The 22586-nt window shown below is 54.4% G+C and overlaps 8 protein-coding genes across 8 annotated transcripts; 1 reads left to right on the forward strand and 7 right to left on the reverse strand.

The window, feature by feature from the left end:
* Positions 1 to 61: 61 nt before the first annotated feature.
* Positions 62 to 1623, reverse strand: P168DRAFT_329007 (putative C2H2 finger domain protein (Kin17)). The gene is made up of 3 exons (XM_024841413.1): positions 1480 to 1623; positions 1350 to 1423; positions 62 to 1259 (listed from the first exon to the last, which is right to left on the reverse strand). The coding sequence occupies exons 1-3, from the start codon at positions 1531 to 1533 to the stop codon at positions 320 to 322; spliced, it is 1068 nt and encodes a 355-aa protein (XP_024690626.1). The 5' UTR covers positions 1534 to 1623; the 3' UTR covers positions 62 to 319.
* Positions 1624 to 1743: 120 nt separating this feature from the next.
* Positions 1744 to 4217, reverse strand: P168DRAFT_292150 (putative chromatin remodeling complex subunit (Arp9)). The gene is made up of 4 exons (XM_024837531.1): positions 4148 to 4217; positions 3895 to 4044; positions 2644 to 3862; positions 1744 to 2576 (listed from the first exon to the last, which is right to left on the reverse strand). Exons 1-4 carry the CDS (start codon positions 4175 to 4177, stop codon positions 1996 to 1998), a joined length of 1980 nt encoding a protein of 659 aa, XP_024690627.1. The 5' UTR covers positions 4178 to 4217; the 3' UTR covers positions 1744 to 1995.
* A 2062-nt stretch (positions 4218 to 6279) lies between these two features.
* Positions 6280 to 7036, reverse strand: P168DRAFT_306248 (uncharacterized protein; the record flags this gene model as incomplete). The annotated part of the gene is made up of 2 exons (XM_024839011.1): positions 6752 to 7036; positions 6280 to 6695 (listed from the first exon to the last, which is right to left on the reverse strand). The coding sequence occupies exons 1-2, from the start codon at positions 6996 to 6998 to the stop codon at positions 6280 to 6282; spliced, it is 663 nt and encodes a 220-aa protein (XP_024690628.1). The 5' UTR covers positions 6999 to 7036.
* Positions 7037 to 7371: 335 nt separating this feature from the next.
* On the reverse strand, positions 7372 to 8550 carry P168DRAFT_312262 (putative oligosaccharyltransferase subunit ribophorin II; the record flags this gene model as incomplete). Its single annotated transcript, XM_024839560.1, has 4 exons — positions 8302 to 8550; positions 8032 to 8230; positions 7671 to 7955; positions 7372 to 7611 (listed from the first exon to the last, which is right to left on the reverse strand). Exons 1-4 carry the CDS (start codon positions 8445 to 8447, stop codon positions 7372 to 7374), a joined length of 870 nt encoding a protein of 289 aa, XP_024690629.1. The 5' UTR covers positions 8448 to 8550.
* A 6020-nt stretch (positions 8551 to 14570) lies between these two features.
* P168DRAFT_292152 (uncharacterized protein) lies at positions 14571 to 15265 on the forward strand. Its single transcript, XM_024837532.1, has 3 exons — positions 14571 to 14797; positions 14901 to 14965; positions 15100 to 15265. Exons 1-3 carry the CDS (start codon positions 14655 to 14657, stop codon positions 15171 to 15173), a joined length of 282 nt encoding a protein of 93 aa, XP_024690630.1. The 5' UTR covers positions 14571 to 14654; the 3' UTR covers positions 15174 to 15265.
* Positions 15223 to 17131, reverse strand: P168DRAFT_283799 (uncharacterized protein; the record flags this gene model as incomplete). Its single annotated transcript, XM_024836083.1, has 3 exons — positions 15223 to 15232; positions 15438 to 15449; positions 15762 to 17131. The coding sequence occupies 3 exons, from the start codon at positions 17129 to 17131 to the stop codon at positions 15223 to 15225; spliced, it is 1392 nt and encodes a 463-aa protein (XP_024690631.1).
* A 412-nt stretch (positions 17132 to 17543) lies between these two features.
* On the reverse strand, positions 17544 to 19006 carry P168DRAFT_283800 (histidine phosphatase family protein; the record flags this gene model as incomplete). The annotated part of the gene is made up of 2 exons (XM_024836084.1): positions 17544 to 18894; positions 18960 to 19006. The coding sequence occupies 2 exons, from the start codon at positions 19004 to 19006 to the stop codon at positions 17544 to 17546; spliced, it is 1398 nt and encodes a 465-aa protein (XP_024690632.1).
* A 924-nt stretch (positions 19007 to 19930) lies between these two features.
* On the reverse strand, positions 19931 to 21734 carry P168DRAFT_40163 (uncharacterized protein). Its single transcript, XM_024841926.1, has one exon. The coding sequence runs from the start codon at positions 21626 to 21628 to the stop codon at positions 20186 to 20188; it is 1443 nt and encodes a 480-aa protein (XP_024690633.1). The 5' UTR covers positions 21629 to 21734; the 3' UTR covers positions 19931 to 20185.
* Positions 21735 to 22586: the final 852 nt, after the last annotated feature.

The raw sequence follows: 22586 nt of genomic DNA on the forward strand, positions 1-22586 counted from the left end.
CACAATTTCTTTTACTGAATTGTCAAGTTGGCTTTCTTGCTATGTCTGAATATATATCTGTGTTAGGGCCGTTTTATTCTGTACTTCGTACATGATCGAGAAAGTTATATGTATGTACAAATCAAGTATTGTTTAGATAATCTAGCTTGTAGGACCTATGATGTTGCACGCTATAGAACTCCAGGTAGCCATGGCCAGCCAAACAACTGCATCATATGCTGCACCCAATATCCAGCCACAGCCGGGGCGCGCACTGCCGTGCAGAACGAGGTATCGTGTAAACGAAGTCAAATATAATCATCCTAGACCAACTAGCAGATCAGGAGATCTTGGGCCGCTTCGCATTCGGAAACCCAGACGACCCGCGCATGCGCTTGCGCTCCATCGCCTCCATCTCCTGCTTCATGATCCGCTCCTGCTCGGACATCTTCTTCGGCTGTTCCAGGACGGGGCCCTTCTTCCCTGCGAGGGGATTCTTCTTCGCTGCTGCTGAGAAGACGTTCTTAGGTTTGTTGGCGCCGCCCATCGATAGGGAGATCTTGGGAGGTGCGGACGGGGCGGGGGATTCTGAAGAGCTGGGCGTAGCAGCAGCAGCAGCAGCAGCAGTATCCGGCGTCTCAGACGTAGCTTTCTTCTCGGCAGTATCATCTCCTAGAGAAGCAGCATCCTTCTCCCCCGACGATGGAGCAGCACCACCTCCAGCCTCAGTCTTCGCCGCCCCTCCAAACCCAATATTCAACTTCACCTTCTCACCCTCCTTCCGCTGCAAAATCCTCGCCTCAGGAGCAACAGCAGCATCCCCCTCACTCCCCTCCTTCCGTTCAACAGCATCCCTCTGCGCCCTCTGCGCCCTCTCCACCTGCTCCTGAATCTGCCTCTGCTCCCTCTCCTCATCACCCCGATCCTGCCTCTCCTTCTTAAGAACCGCCTCCCGCCGCCTCATCGTCTCCGGACTGCGATCAATGTACGACACGAACAGCCCCTTATCCGTCTCCTCAACCCGACACAAGCCCTCGCGGCCCAGATGCGCCGCAAACTGCGACAGACTCTTCCACTTCGTCGCGTTCATGTGTATGTGCTCTTTGTCCGCGATGACGGTCTGGTAGAACTGGTTCAGCTGGACTTTCTTCTCCCCGTGCGATGTGCGCAGCAGGTTCATGAAGTTCGTGAGAAACTCTTTGCTGAAGGTTTCGATGTGCTTTTTGGGGTCTTCGCCGATGAGGAGGATCTGGCGCACGTGGCTTTCGCTTTGGACGTGGCTGTTGGTTTGGTTGTTAGTTAGTTTTGGTCTTGGTCTTGCGAGGAGGGGGCGGGCTGGGATAAAGGTGGGGGAATGGGAGAAAGCGCACCATTTGAACCCGTTCTCATCGCGCATCTGTCGTGAACATGCTTGACAGTACCATCGGAGTCTGCCTAGTCCTTTCTGTACACCGTTAGTACCTACGTCTTCTTGCATCAATCAACGGCTGGTGAACGTACGGCTTTGATCTTGTTGCTGATGGCCTTGGTGCTGCCGGCTTCGGCTTTGGGCATTTTAGCGCGTGGAGCTGTACTCAGCAGCTAGTGTAGGATGGAAAAAAGCGAATGTATGCAGAGGATATGGGTGTGTTTGTTGAAGTTGTATGTGACGAAAGTTGCGGCGCTCATCCGCTCTCCGCGGTGGCAAGATAAAGGTGATTATATAATCCAAATCACGTGCTCTGTATACTACAGCTTAACAGCTACTAGCACTGCTATACCTCATAAATAGCCATCTCATATAGACACTATAACACTATACCTAGAACTAGACCAGACTCCCATCCGACCTGCGTCCTGAGACGGATCGACTTTTCTAAGACAGGACGCCACCGCGTAGAATACAACCGAAAGACAAGATAAAAAGCAAGGAAAGCAAAAAGACGAGCTCACATGCGAACAACTCCAATCATGAGACAACTAAGATTGCACATCTAGACCCAATTTCCGACGTAGACTTCCATTAACCAGGTTCATTTACAAGGCATACTCGTGGATCGCTGACGGTCCGTTCTCGTTGTACTCCACCCGACTCATGAAACCCTTGCTGAGACCCTGGTCGACGATGAATACAACCTTGGACGCCACTTGCGCGCCCAGGAACACCGCTTCTTCCATGCCGTGCCCGCCGCTGGGCGCTCCGGGACCCCCTGGGCCGCCGGGCCCGCCGGGCCCGCCGGCTGTGCCGGTGCCGGGGGCGTTGGTGCCGCTCGGTTCTTTCCACTCGGGGAAGTACTCGGGAGGCTTGAGCGTCTTGACGGATGTGGGCGTTTGGGAGTGTCCGGTGGAGCGGTGATGCATGCCACCGGTGGGGTCCATGGAGGGCGTTCCGGGAGCCCCGGGGTTGTTGGAGTGAGTCGCCGCCACTAATAGCGGGTTCACCCCGTGGCCCGCAGGGTGGTGCATGGGGCCGGGCTGGCCAGTGGGGGCCGGGGTGTTGGTGCCTCCCGTGGGGAGAGGCGTGGAGAAGTTGGAGGGGATTTCGGAGGTGAAGATGGTACCGGACGGGGAGAGGACGAACTTCTGGGTGATGGTGTTTAACAAAGCTTGGGTGAATCCTGTTCATATGTTAGTTTCGAAGATTGTAGGAATCAACAGATAGAAGGAATGAGAGATAGAACCAACCTTTGATCTTGCTCCCATTGCCAACAACGATCAAGGAATCCCACAGCTCACTACGCTTCGTCGCGTCGGGCACGGCCAAGATGGTGTGATGGATTTGCGTCGCAATATCGTCGAAGATTCCGCTGGACAGCCGATCACCAGTGTTGGTCTTGGACGTGGCCGACAGAAACCGCTCCACGCCGACCTCGATATCACGGGTCTGTCGGATGAACCGCCCCGGGCCGCTGGAGGAACCCTCCTCGGGTTCCAGACGCACGAATTCCTCGTACTGGAATGGGGCCTTTTCCCGTTTCGAATTGGGCAGTCGAATAGGTTTCCCCGACGCGTCCGTGGCGCCCTTCTTCTGACCCTTTTCGGTCTCCTTTTCGCGACTGGCGAGGAACTCGCTGGTGTTACCGCTCACGATGGCTGCGACATCCAACACGCCCTCGTCTTCCTCATCCGCACCATTGGTTTCTTGTCCGGTCTGGGTGCCGTTCCCTGGACCACGGGGGGTGTTGTCGTTGGTATTATCGTCCTTTCCGGTGGAGGCCGATATGGCGGGGTTGACGCCCTGCCGCGCGGTTGCCGCCGTGCCGGGAACTGGCGTCCCAGCCGGCAAGATCTCGGTGATATTGCTCCGCTTCAATTGCTCGCACATCTCCCTCGAGAAACCCCTTGTGCCCAGCAACTCCACCAGTCGATCCGTCATGTAGTCTCCACCGCACCCTTCCAACGCGATCCCCCGTCCATGCTCGTTGACGAGGAAGTCCGTCACGGCGGTGACATCGACCTTGTCCTTACCGACGTCGATGACCGTAGCGGTGGATACACCGTACCCGTAGCAGACGGCCAGTGCCGCATCCATGAAGCAGAAGGCGGGCGTCTTGAACTTCTCAAAGACGAACTGTGTGATAGTCTCGCGATCGCGTGCCGACCAGACGGGCTCGGCGATGAGCATGATGGGCGTGTGGAACGGCGGGCTCAGAGTGTTGTGTACGTGCGATAGGAGAGCAAAGAAGCAGGGCCAGTCGACGATGCGCCCGTTCTCGATGGGATGGATGGCCCCCTCATCGGACGTCAGGTCTTCCTCGTAGATGACCTCCTCGGCAGTCGTGGTCTCCGGTTCCTTCTCCCCATCCTGTGCCGGCTCTGAGCCCTCTTGTTTCTCCGTAGTCGCGGTGGAGGTCTCCTCGGTGGGTGCGGGAGGCGCGGCATCTTTCATCTCGACATCTTCCTTCTTGGGCGCGTCGGGGCTTTGGTGTGTTGCACTTCGACGCGCTTCTCGCGGATCCTGTACGGTTCATATTCGCCCTGCTTTTCTGCGGGAAACATGCGCGTCGGAAAGCGGAATCGGGCGGGGGTGAACGACTCGGGGAGACCTAATTGCGCCAGGGTGACCTGCGAGCCTGGCGCAATAATCTGGGGCGATGTCAATTGGGATGAACATAAGTGAGTGGTGGGGGGAAGGGGCGAAGGATGGTGGGGAGAGAAGACATAGGCAGGAGGGGAAAGGAAAGCTTACCAAAACATGTTCATCCTTGAAAGGGGGCATCGTGGAGGCGATGCAGGGGAAAGGGAGCAACGGTCGCAAGTTTATCAGCCTCACTGAGATGGCAAAGTTGTCGCTCGATCTCTCCGCTCGGTCGAAGTTGCGGCTCGCTCGATCGGGTTAGCTTAGTGCCTCAGGCAGTCATAGACTGTTGCCATAACACGGACCTACATGGGCATCATGTCTCCCGACTGTAGGTATTGCGGTGCACTACGGTGGCATTCCTACTACGTTTTGTTTAGAGCAAGGAATGAATATAGATACATCGTTGACCACAAATCACACGTGCTGACAATAGCCCGCCCATCAGATGGTGTGCAGCTTGTCCCCATACCAGTGGACCCAGCTAGAGCAGACTCGTATGGGAAGGAAGATTGGCCAAGGCCTCTTCTTGGTGGAGAGAGTGGACATTATGAAGATCTTTTGCCAATCGGGACTAATCAATATACAGTCAACTATAGGGAAGAAGCATGAGCTAACATTTGAACTCGAGGGCATCCACGGCCCTTCGCCATGGAATCCGCAACGTCTATGGATAATTTCATCGAAACTACTGGAACATGATGCCAGCCCTGACGGCTCGTTCGATCCTCTTGTATAGAGACATTAGTTGAATTGAAAGCGGCGTGGACGTCCTTCATGCTGCAATAACCATCTATAAGCCAGCGACTGCGAATCATATCATCTAAGGATATATATCTCGTGTCTTGAAACCGCTCGCTGGTCGACCATTCTCCCTATGCTTTCAACTCGCCGCCGTCCAGGTTCTTGTTGATGTCCAGGGTTGATATATAAATCATATCAATGGCCGGGCACGATCTCGTACATCATCAACCCAAAATGAGGCATCATTGGATGCGCCGCCAGGAATTGTCTAGGTATTCACGGCTTTTACTGCGATTTTCCCACGCGCATGGCACATCCCACCTGACCCAACCTGATCAGGTCAGGTTTTGTGTCTCTTATTACACATTACACATGTGAGAGGGAGTAAAATATCAAACAGGAGATGTTATCTGTGTTGTCTTGTGCCTCTTGCTCTCAGTCAAGGCTACCTTTGCTCAGGGCGAACCTACTTGCTCTTAGTGTAGGCATGCCCTCTCTCATCTCACCTGCAGAGGCAGGGAATCAGCGGGAATGGGGATCAGAGATCAGGCTTCTAATGACATCGTATTCTGAGTGATAGTAAATTTGTGATCGAAGGGAAGTGTAAAAAATCTGACATGTGTTTAGAAGGTATCTCCACTCTCCTTCATCAGAAGACTGCTGCATTGGAGTTAGTATTCACTGATATTGTTGCTGTTCCCATGGTTAGGACTTGGGGTGTTGCCTACAGAGTACCATCTACTTGGTTATAACTCAGTCACCGGTCCAAAATCAAGAAGACTGCATCTAGTAATCTATATGCAGGGAGTTGTCAGATTGATGAGTGATTGAGAACATTTCCCTGCCATTATTTCACAGCTCTGATCACATCAGCTAATTCCATGATGTAGTCACAGTCAACGCCTAGGGCTTATATGTAGTAGTATGACCGCACTATCTAGTCATCATCATTAGTAGAAAGCACTGCTTGGCCCACTACCTACCTAGTAACTAGATCATATGCATTACCAGTCCATCCTGCTATACCTTATCACTCACTATACTGTTAGATCCTCAGGTGTGGCTAGGGCTTAACCAGTTACATTAGATATCTGCTTATGTTAGACTAGTCATAGGATAGGAATATCACTGAATTGAAATAGGGACTAATGATATTCAGAGACTGTTCTGGATGAGGCCTCATAAGTGTGGTGACTTTCAAGTATAGTCATGCTGCTCTAATTAAGTGGTATGCCCATCAGCCAATCTAAACTATATATATATCACCTATAGACATATCACCAAAACACTGATGATAACTACTGCCTGTTGAATCAACATGCCAAATACCCCACCAGATAATTTACCAGAACATGGAGTACTAGTCCAACCATCTACCTTTTACACCTAGTCCCAAGTAACCCTCTAAACCACAAAACACCAGACCCAACCATTCAAACCATGAAATCATATCAATATTATACACCCTATAATACATCCTACCCCCCAATTACAGTAGTTCAAGCAACCCCCACAATCCCCTTCTCCCCCAACCTCTCCACCACCCCCTTCTTCAACCGCAACAGCCTCTCAATCTCCCGCGGCGGCAACCCCTGCCGATCCCGCATATTCAGCACCTGCCGAATCGTCATAGTATCCAGGAACTCCCGCCCCGCGAAGTTCGACCGACCCAGCGCGTCCGTCTCCTGCTCTGCGGCCTTGGTGAGCTGCTGGCGCGCGGTGACGGTCAGCAGGGCGGGGTTCGTCGCAGGTGGGAAGACGGTCGATGCGCGGCCTGGTTGTTGGTGTTGTTGTTGTGGTGCGCCCTGGCGTGTAGGGAAGACGCTGGAGTTGGAGAAGGTTGGGTGTGGGTTGACGGGGCCGATGTGGCGGAGGGAGGCGGCGAAGTCGGGGTCTCGGCCGTCGAGGTCGATGGCTGGGTTTGGGTTGTTAGTTTTGGAAGGGTATGGTGGGGTCATTGGGGGCGCGTACCGTTGGATTTGGAGGTGGAGGGTTGTTCTTTGGAGTGGTAGGTTGGGCCGGTCTGGTTGATGTTGTTGGATGGTGGTGGTGCTGGTGGTGCTTGTGGTTGCTGGGACCGGGGAGTGGTGTGCGGTTGAGAGCGCGGTGCGGCCGATGCTGGGCTGGATGTCGGCGGTGCGGAGGGCTTTTTGGGATACTGGCGTCGCGAGGCTGCCTGCGCAGCGGACTTTGCGGGTTTCGACGCGGCAGAGCCCATGTTGAGTGTTGATTGTGGATATGTTTGGTGGTTTGCTGGGACGGAAGATTGAATGGATGAAGCGGAGTTGTATGTTTCTGCAGCTCCATCTGCCAAACTAGCCCCGATTGGGACGGCTGCGGGTGACGTCAGCTGGTGTGTACATCACGCTTTAGGACTATGATTACGATGATGGCGATGAGACGTGCTGGACGGGTTTAAACGGCTTGGTCTAATCCTACTGTACACTTCATTTGACCATTTACTTGAGACGCGTAGCTTCTGTCGCATCGCAATCCATAGAATGTTGACTCGCTTTCATACTAGGATCGTGCAATATCATCCCGTTCCATTACCACATCAGTTCCATTGCCCGGTAGGATGCTGTCATCCTCTATCGTAGTCCGGCGAGACGTCGACCCTGCACTTCGCCTAGCGCGCGACTGCCACTGACAAACGCCACGGTTCCGGCCGCCGCGACCGCAGGGAGCATCTGGAACAGATTCCAGTGGGTGTAGTACAGGAAGAAGACGCCCTCGATGGCGAGAAGAGAGCCCAGGAAGATAGTGTGGGACAGGGGGGCCGACTGGAGGGCTGTGGGCAGCTGTTTGACGTTGACACCGAGGAACAGCCACTGCGAACAGACTACAGTTAGTCCAGCGACGAGGCATATTAGACAGAGCATTGACTTACCACGCCACCTAGCACCGGCAAACAAGCCAACGCCATGGCCACGAAGACCAAGGTAATAGCCACGGGCGGACTCTGCGCGTCGGTTTTGAAGATGTGATGAATTTCAGGGAGCTTCCCATATCGCGACACCTCGACCGTTGGGACCGGCTCATTCGGGTCCCTGGCGACGGTCAGCGGGAACGCGACCCCATTGTAGGCGGCGGAGGTGCCAAATGATCCAATCAAGAAACGGGCCTCGAGAGGCTTGGAAGGGGCGAGGAATTGGAGGGGAAGGTCTTTCATGGCCTGGTGGGAGACGGGATCGGTTAGCTTTGCTCCTATCGCGACCTGGTCATTGGATTCCGTGAGCGCGCTTGCTTACCAGCTCCAACCGCGATTTGCCATTGTTCTTCACAGAGAACGGGTATGAGATATCCAGACCCGTCTCCGGGTCCTGGAGCAGCAGGAAGACCTGGTTGGCCTGTTTCGCGGAGCTGCCTTCCTGGGCCGTGAGGGTCACCTTCAGGGTGTCGGCGCTGCCCAGGGCGACAGGCTTGGAGAGAGCTTTCTTATCGGGGATGCTATCAATTAGATCAAACAATCAGTTCCATGCCAATGTAAACCACACACAAAACCATATGCTGAGACATACACATCTTTCGATCCCGTGCCTACGCCCGCGCCTTTGGTGTGAACTGACACGGTGGCATCAGTAAACCCCCAGGCGGCCGCAGTGACGGTCGGGAGGGCCGCGACACCCCACAGAGCGAGCTGGAGAAGGGAATTGCCCAACTTCATGTTTCTTGCTGGAGAATAAAGAGCAGAATACCCAACACAAAGCACACAACCACAAGAGCCGACGAGGAAGATGGAGAAATCAAATGGGGAAATCCAAGTCCGATCGGGAGTTGAAGCAAAGCAAAGCATACACTAAGATAAGCCGCGGGATTAAGTAAGGGTTAGCGGCGGTCCAGTGACCCCGACCAAACGGAGCAAACTCCCCCAGCAAGCCCTAATTTCCTCATCAACTTTGTCAGGCCAACATTATCTCGAGTCTTTCTTGCCCTCGTCCGACTCCTGCTGACGCCGTCTTCGCTTTCCCCTCCACTGCATTTCGTGGGGCAGTTTCGGTTCGACTTGTTTGTCGCTTTTTTATCCTTGTCGGCATGCCTATGATCGGGTGGTTTTAAAGACCGCAGGAGTGCGACTGCAATCCGTTCTGACGTTCCGTGTCCTCGCCCCGTTGCCTCCAGTGACTGCTTCCCGCCCGGATTGGACGGATACACTACCTGGATTGGTCTGACCTGACCTTTCCTCCTTGGGGAACATACCTGTGTACGTTGAGATAATTGTGATGGGTAGTGGGGAGAGCACTGGTCACTGGGTGACTGCAGAAGGTGTCCGGTGGCTCCTGTTTGCCTTCATCAGTCCGCGACATTCACTGGAAATCCATTCACTGACGTTGGAGTCTACCACATAGGAACCGCTTGAGAACCCTCGAAGACCTTCCTGCTGGTAATATTGAGATATACACACAAGATCATATGTGAAAGAGACTGGGGACAGTGGCTATCAACATCCCCTGTCGGGTCTCCCGCCACGAGCGGTGTCCATGATCACTTCATACTTCAAGTCCCACCGGGCAACAACACAACAGTCATTCGGTGTTTGAAGAAGGAATCTGTATATTCACACACTGGTGTTCAAGAGTAAGTATCTGTGGTACTTTTATTTTGGGTTGTTACATTCTTGTTTCGGGACCTTCACCGAGTCTATCACTGGCGTGTTAGGGCTTCACTTTCGATTACCATATAGGGCAGGTTGACTGTGGTCACCTTGAACCACTCCATCTGTTCCCCTGTCTTCTTCACTGTTGACTCCATTCACTTGAATTACATGACCTCATGGCCAATTTCTAACAGCTGTCAATCACTGCAGTGTCTGAAAAACCAACATATAAAAGGGAGGCTGGCCCCCCCATCTCTTCCCTTGATTTCTCTCCGGTCAGTCCTCTTCCTTCTTCCTACATCCATCTCTCTACATTCATCTCTTCCCACCTTTCTCTTCTTCCCACATCCTGCTCCTTACATCCATCTTCCACTTTGTGTATCCCATTTCCATTCCTCTTTCTATTGTCTTGCTTTTAATCATCATCGAGTACCTTCTCCCATCCTTTGTCATATCTTTCTCGAGGAACTTCTATCATCTTTCTCCAACCTCCCCGAGGATCACCTCGAGGACCACCTCGAGGACCTCCTCGAGGATCTCCTCATCCATTCTCCTATCTCCTCGGGGACTTTCTGTCATCCCTTCTCCTAACCTCGAGGACTTCCTGTCATCCTTTCTTCTATCCTCCTCGAGGTCTTCCTCATCCTCTCTCCCATATCTCCTCGAGGACTTCCTGTCATCCTTTCTCCTATCCTCCTCGAGGACCTTCTCATCATTTGTCGTATCTCCCTCGTGTACCTCTCATTATCCTTCATATCTCTTCCCTGTGTACCGTGTCTCACCATTTCTGACATTTTGCGAAGACCACCCGACGCAGTTCATCTCGCGCTTCTCAGAGAGTGGCGCGTGTGTCTGAACTAAACACCGCTCCGCTCCCCAAGACGTCATATTCTCTTCCTCCTACCCCCATAGCTTCCTCATTCGAGGACTCTACTCCATCGGCTAAGCGCCGCAAGACTCCTCGTTCGATCAACAACGACGAACATTCAGCTCACTCCAAAGTGACTGTCGAGACTCCCGACCAGAGAAGTCGGTCCGCGTCAGTACAAGCCTCAAGTACCAGGTCTAAGAAGAGTAACCGAAACCGAAAATCGCCAAAGACAGACAACGGGACTCAAGTGAGTAGACATTGATGCCATTCCACCTCCGAATTCATCTAATGGACGTGCAGGACAAATCAGAGCTGTCACAGTCGACGCTGCACCATTTCATCTCTCACCAATCGCCAGACCGGCCAAAGTCTCCGACCGCACAGGCGGAGCTGTCTGAAACAAAACCAGACACTACACCACGAAATAGTTCAATCATGAAGACTAGAGCGTCCAACCCGAAATCTCGCAAATCCATGCCAGCAAAGGCCAACGGGGCATTTGACGCCGGAATGCCAGGAACTCAGGCCGCGTCTCGGGCTTCTACCCCACAGTCTACACGCAGTCGCAATCGGAAGCCCAAGTCCACTATTCAAACTGCCCGCGCGACTCCCAATGCACGCTCGCAGCCAATCCCGGCCAACGACTCAAGCAAGCCACAGACACCTACCAATGGAGTGAGCAAGACCCCTCTCTCGACACCCGGCAGCCTGACCGCCAAAACGCGTCGTCGAGGCCCCACGTCCGGTGTCACTACCCCAGCCGCACACCAGGATGACGAGCAGCCGAATCTCACCCCAGTTGCCAACGGGACCAGCGCGCCCTCACAGGGGACCACCAGACCGAGCAACACCGTCAAGCTGAATGTGGGACGGAAGGCACTAGCCGCAGCGTTGTCAACTCCATTGGCCCACCCGTATGACCGGGAATTGGCAAATGGGACCGGATCTGGAACTCCAATGCACGTCTACGATGACGGGTTCCATTTCGACTATGACGCCGAAATGTACGGAAAGAACTTTGGCTTGGATGGTCAGATGGATCCTCCGGGGTCCCCTACGAGCCTGACAACAAGCACATCGACCGCAAATCGAACCTCCGGGCGCGTGCGCAAGCCGACCATCCGCGCCTTGGAATCACTGGCATCCGAACAACGCGTCAGGCGCCGTACCACACCCAGGGCGAAGCCAAAGCCCAGTGCTGCATCCAAGGTTGTTTCTCAGCCCACAGCCGATACCAAGGTTACCTCCAATTCTACCACCGATCCAGCCGCGCCACAAAGAACGCCCGTCGTTCTCTCGGCGGAAGCGAGAGCCTTGGCGAACCGTCTCCTCGAAATGGCCGCGACTGCCGTGGCCGAAGACTTCAAACCCGCGCCAGAGGCCAGCGCATGGCTGGCGGAGATGCGCAAAAATTTCGACGCGGAGCAGAATGGCGGGAAGGTGGCAGATGATGCCGGGAGGCCAGGTGAACAGCGTAAGCAGCAACCACCACCCCCGAGCACCACCCCCAGCGCTTCGGCGCCTACACGCCGCAACAGGACCAGGGCACAAGCCAAAAGGGAGGCCGTTGACTCGGTGGTGTGCGCCGACGCTGACGGGTGGCGATTCACAGGTCAAATCAATGAATTCGGCGAGGAGCTGTTCGCAGTGGGACCGGAATTCGAGGTGTTCCGGCCCAACAATACGTACAATGATGATGAACTGCCTCAGCCCCCGCTGCGATACAAGGCCCGAGACCAGGTCGAGCGCGACCGCATCTTCGGGTACCCCCCGCGCATGGGAGAGCGCAATTTGCCGCAAGGGGCGGTGGCACCCTTCACAGTCGAGGATGTCGATACGGAGCTCACCAAGATCAAATTGCGAGAGGAGGCAAAGTCACTCGGCATCACCATCGATCGCTCCTGGAATGTCAACGATATCAAGGCGGCAGTGGCTACGCGTCGTGATGGGACGGCCCAGACCCCCGCCGCGCCGACACCCGTCAATGGAATCATCCCAGAGAAGGCGACCCGCGCTTCTCGCAAGAGGCGACGCGAGACAGCAGATCCAGTCCTTGCTGCCCCTAAAGCTGCCCCTAAATTTGGAGGCAGACTTAAAGTTACTCCCAAGACTGCAGCCACGTCCAAACCTACCCCAAAGACTGCAGCCACGCCCGAAGTTGCCCCCAAGACTCCAGCTACGGCCAAATCCACCCCGAAGAGCACAGCTGCTTCGAAGGCGTCTACCAAGTCTGCCGCCACTTCGAAAACCCCATCGAAAGCTGCGGCCACATCTGAAGCCGCTGAACCCACACCCAGAGCCAAGAGACGTCGCAAGAACGTCGAGGCCCCGACTGCGTCCGCAGCTCAAGAGACCTCCGAGCCTGCACCTGAGCCGGCGCCAGCGCCGGAGGCCCAAGATGTTGAGAAGAAGAAAAAAAGGAAGAAGAAGCACATCTTGAAATTGAAGCTTTTCATGAAGGACGAGAACGGCCAGGAGAACGGCCAGGAGAACGACCAGGAGAACGACCAGGAGGACGGCAACGGCAATGGGGACGAAGACACCTCGGAGCTTGAATCTCAGACGCAGGAGACCCCGAAAAAACGCAAGCGAGCCACGACCCCAAGTCTGGCGAATCCGACAAGCCCAGCAAGTCTAAGAAGCGCACCCGTGCCGACGTCGATGAGACTGAAGAAGATAAAACTACGTCTCGACCTCACAAGAGCCCGAAGACCTCTGCATATGACACCCCCGTTGGGGCGAAGCCGCTCAAAGTGACATTGCGCATGTCGGGAAACAAGCAGACCGACGACAAGGCCCAGGACGAGACGAAGAAAGAGATCCCGGAGACTCCGGAGACTCCTGTTGCCGCCGAGCCACCGGTGGAGAACGAAACGCTGGGCGAGACACCTGGTGGGCGTCCCCGTCGTCGTGCTGCTGCGGCGCTCATGGCGGGATTTCAGACCCATGCCGAGGAAAGGGCCCGTCGCGCAGCACGCAGAAAGGGATCTGAGCATCCTGAAGACGGGGCTACTGCTGCGGCAGTCTAGCTTGACAGTGTTGCAGTCTAGACGACACGATCAGTGTTTGGCGTCTAGACTTGACACGATTGACATCCGGATTTGATGCGATCGATGCAGCAGAATTGTCCTCCACCCATCATCCGCCACCCATCGCCTTCTATTGCCATCGCCTTCTCATACATCATATCATACTCCACTTTCACCGAATATTACATGACCATCACACTGCACTCCCCCCGGCTACACTTGCTACGTGCCATTTACCCTTCTTCCACCCGACCGGCACTCCATCATGCTCTCCAGTTGTTTCTCTACGCATCCCGCGCACATAGCGAGAGGCTTCCCGAACAACGGCGTTTATGTTGCCCATCTTGTTCTCCGCTTGTTGCTGCCATCATGTTCTCCCTGAGCCGTCCATGTTCTCGCTGACCCGCACATGTTTCCCCTTCCTGTTCTTCTCCCCGGCCTGTTCATTGCCTTCTGTGTTTCGTGGTCTTCCGTTGCCCAGATCCCCCACCTGGTTCACATCGAGGACCCGTCTCTAGGTGGATCGGTGTGAAAGAGGAGAGGAAAGAGAGAGGAGGGGTAGAAGGTGGACAAAGAGTGTCTGACGGATAGTTACCAAGGAGACGGACCCGGCTGCCGCGGTCCTCCCTAGTTCTCCATCCGTCATGACCCTTGTCCCCATGTTTCTACCCCATATTCTCTCTTCCACTCTTCTCCGAAGCACTAACCACTAAAGAGATGGGTCTCTCGAGTGTGTCCTTCTGGGGGAGTATGGGTACAGAAAGACTACGGACACAGAAGACATGGACAGGTCTCTCCAATGTATGATTCCGGCGCGTTTCTTATGTCACCATACCATGATCTTGTTTCTTTTTTTCTTCTTTCGATGATGAATTTTTTCTATCATGTATTAATTTCTTTCTTCCCTCTTTTTTTTATTTTTTTGTACAGCGTTGAATTCCTGTCCACTTTGGAATCGTGGAATCCGTTTTGTACTACTCTCCTCACCAGGACCGCCGCCCCGTCGGACCAGCGTTCTCCTATATCATAGGGAACGCCACGGGCCGACAGAGGGCGGCGGTACCTGGTGGTGGACTGGATGGGTGGGTGGGCAATGTCATTAGACATAAATGCACGCGTTGGATTTTTAAAAGTCAGACTCAGCGTAGCGTAGACGTAGTCTTACACTGTAATCATTTAATACGATATGTTATGCCTCAGGCAACAAGTAGATAAATAATGCCTTAGGCAGAATCAGCAACGGATCCAATCGAATCGATCATCTTTTCCCGCCCTTGAACCATCTCATCCACATTAACCGCATCACTATCGAACCACGACAGCCGATAAGGCAGAAATTGAACATCATAAGAGAGAGAAAAAGAATAAGAGAAAAAAATGAAAGAAGAACAAAAACCCCGCGTCCACACCCCCGGCGTCCCGGTTCCGCCGTCTGCGCGCCGCACGCAGAGACCGCCTTTGTCGGGGATGGGGGTGAGAGATATTCGTCAGACGAAGGAGTATAAGGTCGCTGCGCGGCGGTATGTTTTTTTTTTCTTTCCCTTACTTCTAAATATATGATATGATGTGTTATGGTCCAATATGTATGATATGGTAAAGTTGTGCTAACAAAGTACTATCTAGGTGGCTGTCGACGATCGTGGCGTTGCCGGTTTTTATGTATACTTCTTGGGTGTTGTATGAGAGGAGTATGTTTCTTTCTTTCTTCTTCTTTCCCCGTCTTTTGTTTTATGGATTTATTCGTGTATTTATCTTTGATCTGTTCATCTGTCTGCCTAACGACTTTCTAGAGTCAAGGTGAATGCTAACTCGATCTGCCTAGCATACGGTGATAAGCAGCAGAAACGGCTGAACGAGGGGAGTGGGAGTGGGAACGAGACTACAGAGCGTGATTGATTGATTGAGTATATCAGTGGCTTTGATATCTGTTTGGTTTGTTGGATGGTTAGTTTGTACTATAAGTGTCATATTTCATGGATGTATATGTGTATATGTATGTGTATGTGTATGATTGTAGTAGATGAACTGTACGTATTTCTTCTTAATCTTCTGCTTATGATCTACCTAGTATGAAAGGCTTCTTCGATATCAAAATCAAGTACTGCAATGTAGTAGGGTATGGCCCCGAGAACGCCTACCACCATCCACTGCGCTACTTACATTGCATGCATACTACAGTGAGTGTAGTGCAGCAAGCAAGTGCAGTAAAACGCCATCCCAAGCACAAAAAAAAAACAAATCAAATCAAATCAAAACACATCAAAGGATAGTCCTCCAACCAAACCTATCCATCCATAAGGTAGTCCATACCATCAACCTCAATGAGTAGTAACCCCCACAACCCTAACCCCACAAACGCCCAAAATCAACGAACTCACACTGCGATTATCATCCACATGGCCCACAAACCCCACAAACCCACGCACAGTGTAATTCCTGCCCCTCCACGGAACCACACGCCGACTCTCATGGATCACTACGCACGAGTCCGCAACCTGCTTGTCCGCCTCCGTGCCCTCGTCGTCAGACGGCACCCAGTCGTGCGGGATGAGGTCCGGGGTGGAGATTTCTTCGCCTTCGGTGGTGGTCGGGATGGCGTTCGCGTCGAAGAAGCGGCGGAGGTTGTGGAAGGTTTGCGGGGGGAGCGGGAAGGGCAGGTTGGCGCTTACGGGGGGTGGGTCGATGGAGCTGGTGGGACTGGCTCGGCCGTTGGTGCTGGTGTCTGTGGCGATGGATTCGTTTTCGGCGTCGAATTCGAAGTCGGGGTCGTTGGTTTGGCTGGGTGGGGAGGAGACGGGGGTGGAGGGGGAGGGGGTTGGGGAGACTTCGTTCTCTTCGTCGTCGTCGTCGTCGTCCCCCTCCTGCTCCTGCTGCTGGTGCTGGGGATTAGGGTTGGAGCTGTTGGTGGTGGGGAGGTTGAGGATATGGGCAGGAGCGATAGGCTGCGCAAGTTCGAATTCCATGTACTCGCCTTCCTCGCTGTCAAACATGCTCTCTTCGTCGTCGGCGAGGTTATTTTCGTCATCTGTAGGAACAGCAATGCTATCAGGATAGTTGAAGTCAGCAGCAGTGTGCTGGCTCAAGTCGCTGATCGTGTCGTCATCGTCGGGGGCCCCAACTTTAGCAGAAGGCACGGCGAAATGGCTGGTGGTGTCGAGCGCAGGACGACGACCAACGGGGGTTTGGCTATCAACATCGCTAGACCCATCCCCTATCTCAGCAACAGCAGTAGAAGAAGTCTCCTCCTCCAACAAATTCTCATCCGGCTGTCCACCACTACTGAATTCTCCCACAGTTACCAGAAACTTATCGCCCTGCTTGACGCCGCGGATAAAGACGCCTCGGAATTCATACTCCGTCCGGTAAACACGCTTCGCCACCTTCCTCAGCGCCAACGTCCGCAGCTTCATCTTGATCTTGTTCTCCGTCTTGCCGCACATGCGCCAGCCCAGCCCGAAGTACGTCTCCAGGTACTGGTTGAAGCGGAACGGGGCACGCGCCGCCTGCGATGGAAAGTCGAAGGCGAAGACGACGGCCCACTCGCGGCCGGGAGTGCGTGGGAGACTGGCGACGCGCTGGGCGAGTTCTTCGTGCTCTGGGTCCATGATGGCCGCGTCGGAGATGATGAAGCCGGCGATGCGGTAGCTGTGTTTCTGGATGGTGCCGTTGAGGGTTTTGATGTTGGGCGCCCAGTAGAGCTCGACATCGCGGTTCATCTTGCGCAGGATGGCGCGGTAGCGGGTGAAGAAGTGGATGCCTTTGGGCGAGATCAACACGATCGCCGGGATGACGTTTGGAGGTGAAGGGGGTGGGGTGTTCTCCTCAGAGATGGAGAATCTTTCGTCGGACGACATGGTGGTTTGGTTTGATGAAGGTGTTTGGGGTGGATGGGTTCGTCGCCGAGAGGCACGCCGAGGATGGAAGATCGATAGAGATGGTGAGAGGACGAGTATCGATGATGAGAATGTGAGAAGAAGAATGAAAGAGAGAGAGAGAAAAAGTAAAAGGTAAAGCAGCTGATGAGCCATCGCCGAGACGATGAACATATCACTCTATTTACAGTGAATGTGCGCACTTTGAAAACACGCTAGGCTGAATGTGCAAGGTGAATGTCAGACCTGACAGCAAAGAAAGCAAGTGGATATACACAGTCCAGATAAAGATAAAGTCATGAAAGAACTGAAACCCGGAATATATCTGCAAGGTCATGGAACGAGGTCATGAAGAACCGAAAAGAAAACCCGGAATCCATCTGCCGAGCAAGCTCTAAACCCAACACTGATCCCAGTTTCCTCCCTCTCTGGCAAAGCTCAGTCCCCGAACGAAATCATCACGAGTGCAGCGTCCCAAATCGTCCGTCTGGCAGCCATGCAACGGCACCACGCGGTCGTTCATCAGCACCCGAACCAGCGGCTCTTTCTCCCCCTGACACTGCATCATCTCGACGTAAGCCCGAGCGGCGAAAGGCACCGTCCACGCTGCAGAGTATCCGCCCGACTCGGCAGCCGTCTGAGATTTAGTCTTCGAGAGTGGCTCAGTACCGTTGTACAGGCCGAGGGCGAAGTAGATGGATATCATGCTGTTGTCGTGCGAGAAGTCCGCGTACAGCGTCGAGTTCAACGGGAAGGTCGCCGGGTCGGCATTGAGCGTCTGGTTGGAGCTCGTGTGGTCGCGCACGGGGGATCGGGTCAGCCGCGCGATGAGCTCGTTGGCGAACCCGATGCCCTGGGCTGAGCCCAGCGGGTGTCCCGCGCCGTGGCCATAGTACTTCGACAGCGACTGCATGTAGTCGTACTGCTCCCACTCGTGGGCCGTGAACAGGCCGCAGAACGGCGACAGCCGCGACCCGTCGCCCGCCACCGTGTCGAACGAGCACATATCCATCAAACCGACCACGTCCTCGTCCGAGAGTCGCACCCCCGGGAGGTCCTCCTCCAGCCGGTCCCGGATATCGGGCGTGAACAGCGCCGTGAATTTAGCCTCCACCTCGTCGCCGTACTCGCTGTCCTCAAACTTCTTGCATATCGCGTGGTCAAGCGTATTGTTGAACGTCTCGCCCTCGGGGATCACCAAGTTAATGACAGGCGGCTTCTGTCCCGGGTCCGCGTGCGAATCTCGCTTCTTTGCTTCCTGGAACCCAGCGTTGAACTTCTCCCCCGACACAATGACCCGATCCGACCCCGACGCCCTCACAAACGGCACGAGTCGCCTTGCGAGCGCCGCATACCGGTTGTAGAACTTCGCACCGGAAGCCACCATCTGGGCCTCCCCAAACGACGTCAGGTCATCCGCGCCCAGCGAGTAGTTGTAAGTCTTCAAAAAGGCATACTTGCCCGTCAACGACGACGCATTGCGCTGCACATCCTTCACCAGCGCAGCGTACTTGGTACTCTTCGACTCCGTCGGATACCGCGCGCCGTGACGCGAGAGCACCTGCGCAAAGGTCACCCGACAACCATCCGGGATATCCCCGTCCGGTGAGTCGCTCGTCTCCTCCTTCTCGAGCGAGAAAAAGGGCGAGTACTGGCCCCAGCTGTGCGAGACCTCCGGAAAGCACTGGTACCCGCCGTCGACCGTGTTGCAGTCAGACGCAGGAAGGCCAGTGCTGCCCGAGACACTGTGCGAGGATCTTTAGCCGTTCTGTCCATGCTTGGGAGTTTTAGGTTCTAGGGGGGGACCCACCTGGCGAATAAAGCATGGAAAGCCAAGAGACCTGTAAAAACTGCCATGATGCAGACTATCGTGAGTTCTTTCTTGCGATGTCTGTAACTACAGGTCCCGGGTCCTCCCAGGACCTGACGGTGTTTATATAGCCCCCTCATCGTGCACCATCCACCCTGATTTAATCCTTGTGAAGAACCACTTCGGAACCTCCGACACCACTTAATGATTATTGCGATACCGGAACCAGGATGGGGACCGGGGGGCAACCGTGTGGGATAGTGCTAGGGGATAGTGGGGGGGTGAGTGGGATGGTACTCTGGATTCATCATGGACGGTTGTCCCGAGGTGAGGAAAAACCACGACAGGGTTGATGCGGTGAATGTCGTCCAGTTGAGATCCTGAGGCCGCCCACGGTGTGCTGTCATGGCGGCGTTTGGTCTGTTTGGTGTTGATTGTGCCGCGTCGTCCTGATTGGTTGGAGTGCTGACCACGTGGGCCCTGACACTTGATGGCTGCCTAAGGCTGTCTCAACTGATATCAATCCTTGGCGATACCCGGGAGGATGAAGGTATATGGGAGAGTTTTAAGCAGCTGTGCAGTACGTATCCCTTGTCAAGAGAGGAAGGGGTCGTCCCGTTATTCGTTCATTCGTCAATTGGATTATCATACAGGGGAGAAACTATCATCCACAATAAGGTCCAATGATCCGTTCAATAGATGGTTGGTCGCTCGGTCAATTTCCGTGCAAGTCAAGTCAAGATAAAATGCCACCCAATGGGTACTCCAAAATAACGAACATGGGCATGAATGCCAGAGGTGTAGTGTGCAGAGAAGCTGTCACGCCATAATCTCTGGATCCACAACGCGGCCCATTCCTGCAACACAACGGGAGTAATAACAAAAGAAAATATATATATATATATATGTAGAGAGAAAAAAAAAAAAACACGAGTAAATAAGGTCAAAAACACATGATGAGAAAGCCACCGCTTAGTTATACCCAACGTCCTGCATGCTGATCGCAAATTGTAATCAAAGATATCCACCAATGCATCGATCCCTCGCCGCTGGCGGGATCATTATAGTCAATTTCTTCTAATTCCTTTCCTGCTTTTTTTTCTTTTCTTCTTTTCCTTTCTATGTTCTTTCTGGTCTGCGGTCCCCCTTCATTATAAACAACCAACGCTCCAGGCGATGTGCGGTGGAACGAGCCGGCGTCGCTGCGTATCACGGATAGGAAAAGATTAGACCCGTGCCCACTCTCCCGGAAACTGTGGTAGAGACCGGGGTGGTTGCTCGTGGGACAGGACCCCGCGTCCCCCCGGCGCCGCCGGCGACGTGGTATAGGAGGGCGATGCGGTAGACCAGCTTCCGGTCGGCCTCGTCGACGACGTTACTGGGGGTGCCAGGGAAGGACCCCCGAAGGACGCACGGGGCCCAGATGCGGGCTCGGTCGCATGTGGCCATACGGTCTGCGGATCCCGTTCGGAGGGGTGGTCGAACGGCGCGCGAAACCGCTGCGGCGACGCTGGCCGAGTGGGGAGCTGCTGGCCCGCCGGGATCAGTCGATGAACGTGCTCCCGATAGAAGTCTCGTTCCGCGCGGTAGTAGTCCCGGTCCTGCGTCAGGGCTCGGATCTCATCCTGCTGGGCCGTGAGCTTCTGCTCCATCTGCATCTCGTTCCGCTTTCGGTTCCGGAACCGCCGCGATGCGTCGCTGTTCGCCTTCCGTTTCTCCGCCTGGCTGGACGATCCCGATTTCAGGTCCAGAAAACATTCGATCTTGGGCGGCCCGGAAGGGTCGGCGTGCGGGGGTGGCCCCACGGCCAGCGGCTCGTCGCCCGGCCGTGGACCGGCCAACACCGGGGGCAGTCGGCTGACCGACTCCATCGGCGCGTACGGCACCGAGGTCGCCAGGCCCGACGGCAGATGGGGCAGAGGGGGACCGGCCAGGGCGGGCGACGCGCGTCCGAAGTGGCTGAAGGTGGAAACAGGCGTCGTCGGGCTCGTTTCCTGCGAGGTCGGGTTGGGCGTCAGGTTGGCACTCGTCCGGCGACTGTGGAACGTGGGCGTGGATTGCACGGAGACGGGCATGGCCCCCGGAGGGCCCGGCATCGAGGTGGACGGAGCTACCGCCGGGTCCATGACCATCGGGGAGCCTGGAGCCCCCATATACCCCGGTCGAGATTCTTGAGCCAAGGGCGACTGTGGCGCACTAGTCTTCCTGGGATACGGACCCGCGGCGTTGACGAAGCGAGCTGAAGGCGACGCGGGGTGGATCATCTGATGAGATCCTGGGGATAAGGACAACCGTTTGGCGGGTGGTAGCGCGGGCGACGGCAGGCGAACGGAGGGGGATGAGGGCAGTCGTCGATGGTGCGACGAACCGGCCGGCGCCATCGGATCCCCGCGCGTTTCAGGGCTAGTCGCCGGTCCAGCCTTGGACGGAGGGTTCAAGATGGAGTCGACCCCGATGGAACAAAGCCTCTCCGTCTTCAGAGGCGGCTCCACGGGCGCCGAGGGGTGCCAGGAGAGCGTACGAGGGCGCAACGGGTCACGACCGTCTGAGGAAGAGTCTTCATCCACGACGTACGGACGTTTCCGGTCGAGAGAACCGCGGTTCTCCACAGCCGGGCCATCGTCCGCAGAGGCAGAAATCGGGCCAGAGATGGGGGGGATCTGCGCCATGTGCTCCGGATCTCTTTCGATGGACTGACGCAGAAGGCTAGGGCATGGCGGGGGACGGCCCCCTCTCTCTTGGTGGGCTAGAGACTGGTGGACAGGAGCCTGAGAGAGGGAGCCAGTCGATTGGGCCCGATGAAAGCCAGGCAGCGAATGATATGAATGGGGGGGATGCACCGGGTGCGGATATGGAGTGGGAGGAGTCAAAACACTAATCCCTAAGGTAGCCACGATGGGTGAGGAGAAATTCCCGAGGGTTCAATCCCAACTGACACCCGCCCAGCGGATGAGAAAATCAGGTCGTCCGGAAGGAGGGACGAAGATGAAGATTTTCCAGTCCGGAAGTTATAGAAGAGCCAGTCGAAGAGGTAAGCCCGTCTAGCTGGATGATGCTGTGATGGAGAAGAAGAGAGGTCTAGAGGAAGATCAGGAGGAGCGAGATAGAGATGATAAAAGGTATGACAGAAGAAGGAATTCGTGGAGATGAAAAAAGTACGTGAGAAGAAAGGAGAAGATCGAGTCGAGATGGAGAGATGGAGAGTCGAGGGTGAAATAGAAATAAGTAGAATACACGAAACGAAAATCTCAAGAATAATATCCAGACAATAAAGACAAATGATTTATGCTTGAAAATAAAATGAAAAAAGAAGAGAATAAATAAATAGAATAAATGAAAAGGATTAAAATCACAATAATAAATCAGAATATTATTATACTGAGAATTCCCATGATGCGGTGGATTCGTTTCCCAGCAGACAGGCAGACAAGACGATCATGAATCCAACGTTTAATTATTATTATCATATTTTATCTTAATGATTATTTACCATTTACTATTTACTGTTGATTATTTATTATCCAGATCCAGCGGTGTGAACCAAGAAAGCGAAAACCAGCGAGCCATAAAAGTGGAGCTGGTGATGATGAACCGCGCAGATGTGGGAAGGAGAACTGGGTCGGGCAA

The sequence above is a fragment of the Aspergillus campestris genome, assembly GCF_002847485.1.
Source record: "Aspergillus campestris IBT 28561 chromosome Unknown P168scaffold_10, whole genome shotgun sequence".
Classification (NCBI taxonomy): domain Eukaryota; kingdom Fungi; phylum Ascomycota; class Eurotiomycetes; order Eurotiales; family Aspergillaceae; genus Aspergillus; species Aspergillus campestris.

Coding starts and splice junctions, on each gene's coding strand:
- P168DRAFT_329007 (XM_024841413.1), bottom strand. CDS start 1,533: ATGCCCAAAGCCGAAGCCGGCAGCACCAAGGCCATCAGCAACAAGATC. Junction 1,424..1,479: donor TCAGCAACAAGATCAAAGCC/GTACGTTCACCA, acceptor AACGGTGTACAG/AAAGGACTAGGCAGACTCCG. Junction 1,260..1,349: donor GATGAGAACGGGTTCAAATG/GTGCGCTTTCTC, acceptor CCAAACCAACAG/CCACGTCCAAAGCGAAAGCC.
- P168DRAFT_292150 (XM_024837531.1), bottom strand. CDS start 4,177: ATGCCCCCTTTCAAGGATGAACATGTTTTG. Junction 4,045..4,147: donor TCAAGGATGAACATGTTTTG/GTAAGCTTTCCT, acceptor ACATCGCCCCAG/ATTATTGCGCCAGGCTCGCA. Junction 2,577..2,643: donor CAATGGGAGCAAGATCAAAG/GTTGGTTCTATC, acceptor ACATATGAACAG/GATTCACCCAAGCTTTGTTA.
- P168DRAFT_292152 (XM_024837532.1), top strand. CDS start 14,655: ATGAAAGAAGAACAAAAACCCCGCGTCCACACCCCCGGCGTCCCGGTT. Junction 14,798..14,900: donor TATAAGGTCGCTGCGCGGCG/GTATGTTTTTTT, acceptor AGTACTATCTAG/GTGGCTGTCGACGATCGTGG. Junction 14,966..15,099: donor TTGGGTGTTGTATGAGAGGA/GTATGTTTCTTT, acceptor CGATCTGCCTAG/CATACGGTGATAAGCAGCAG.
- P168DRAFT_40163 (XM_024841926.1), bottom strand. CDS start 21,628: ATGGCGCAGATCCCCCCCATCTCTGGCCCGATTTCTGCCTCTGCGGAC.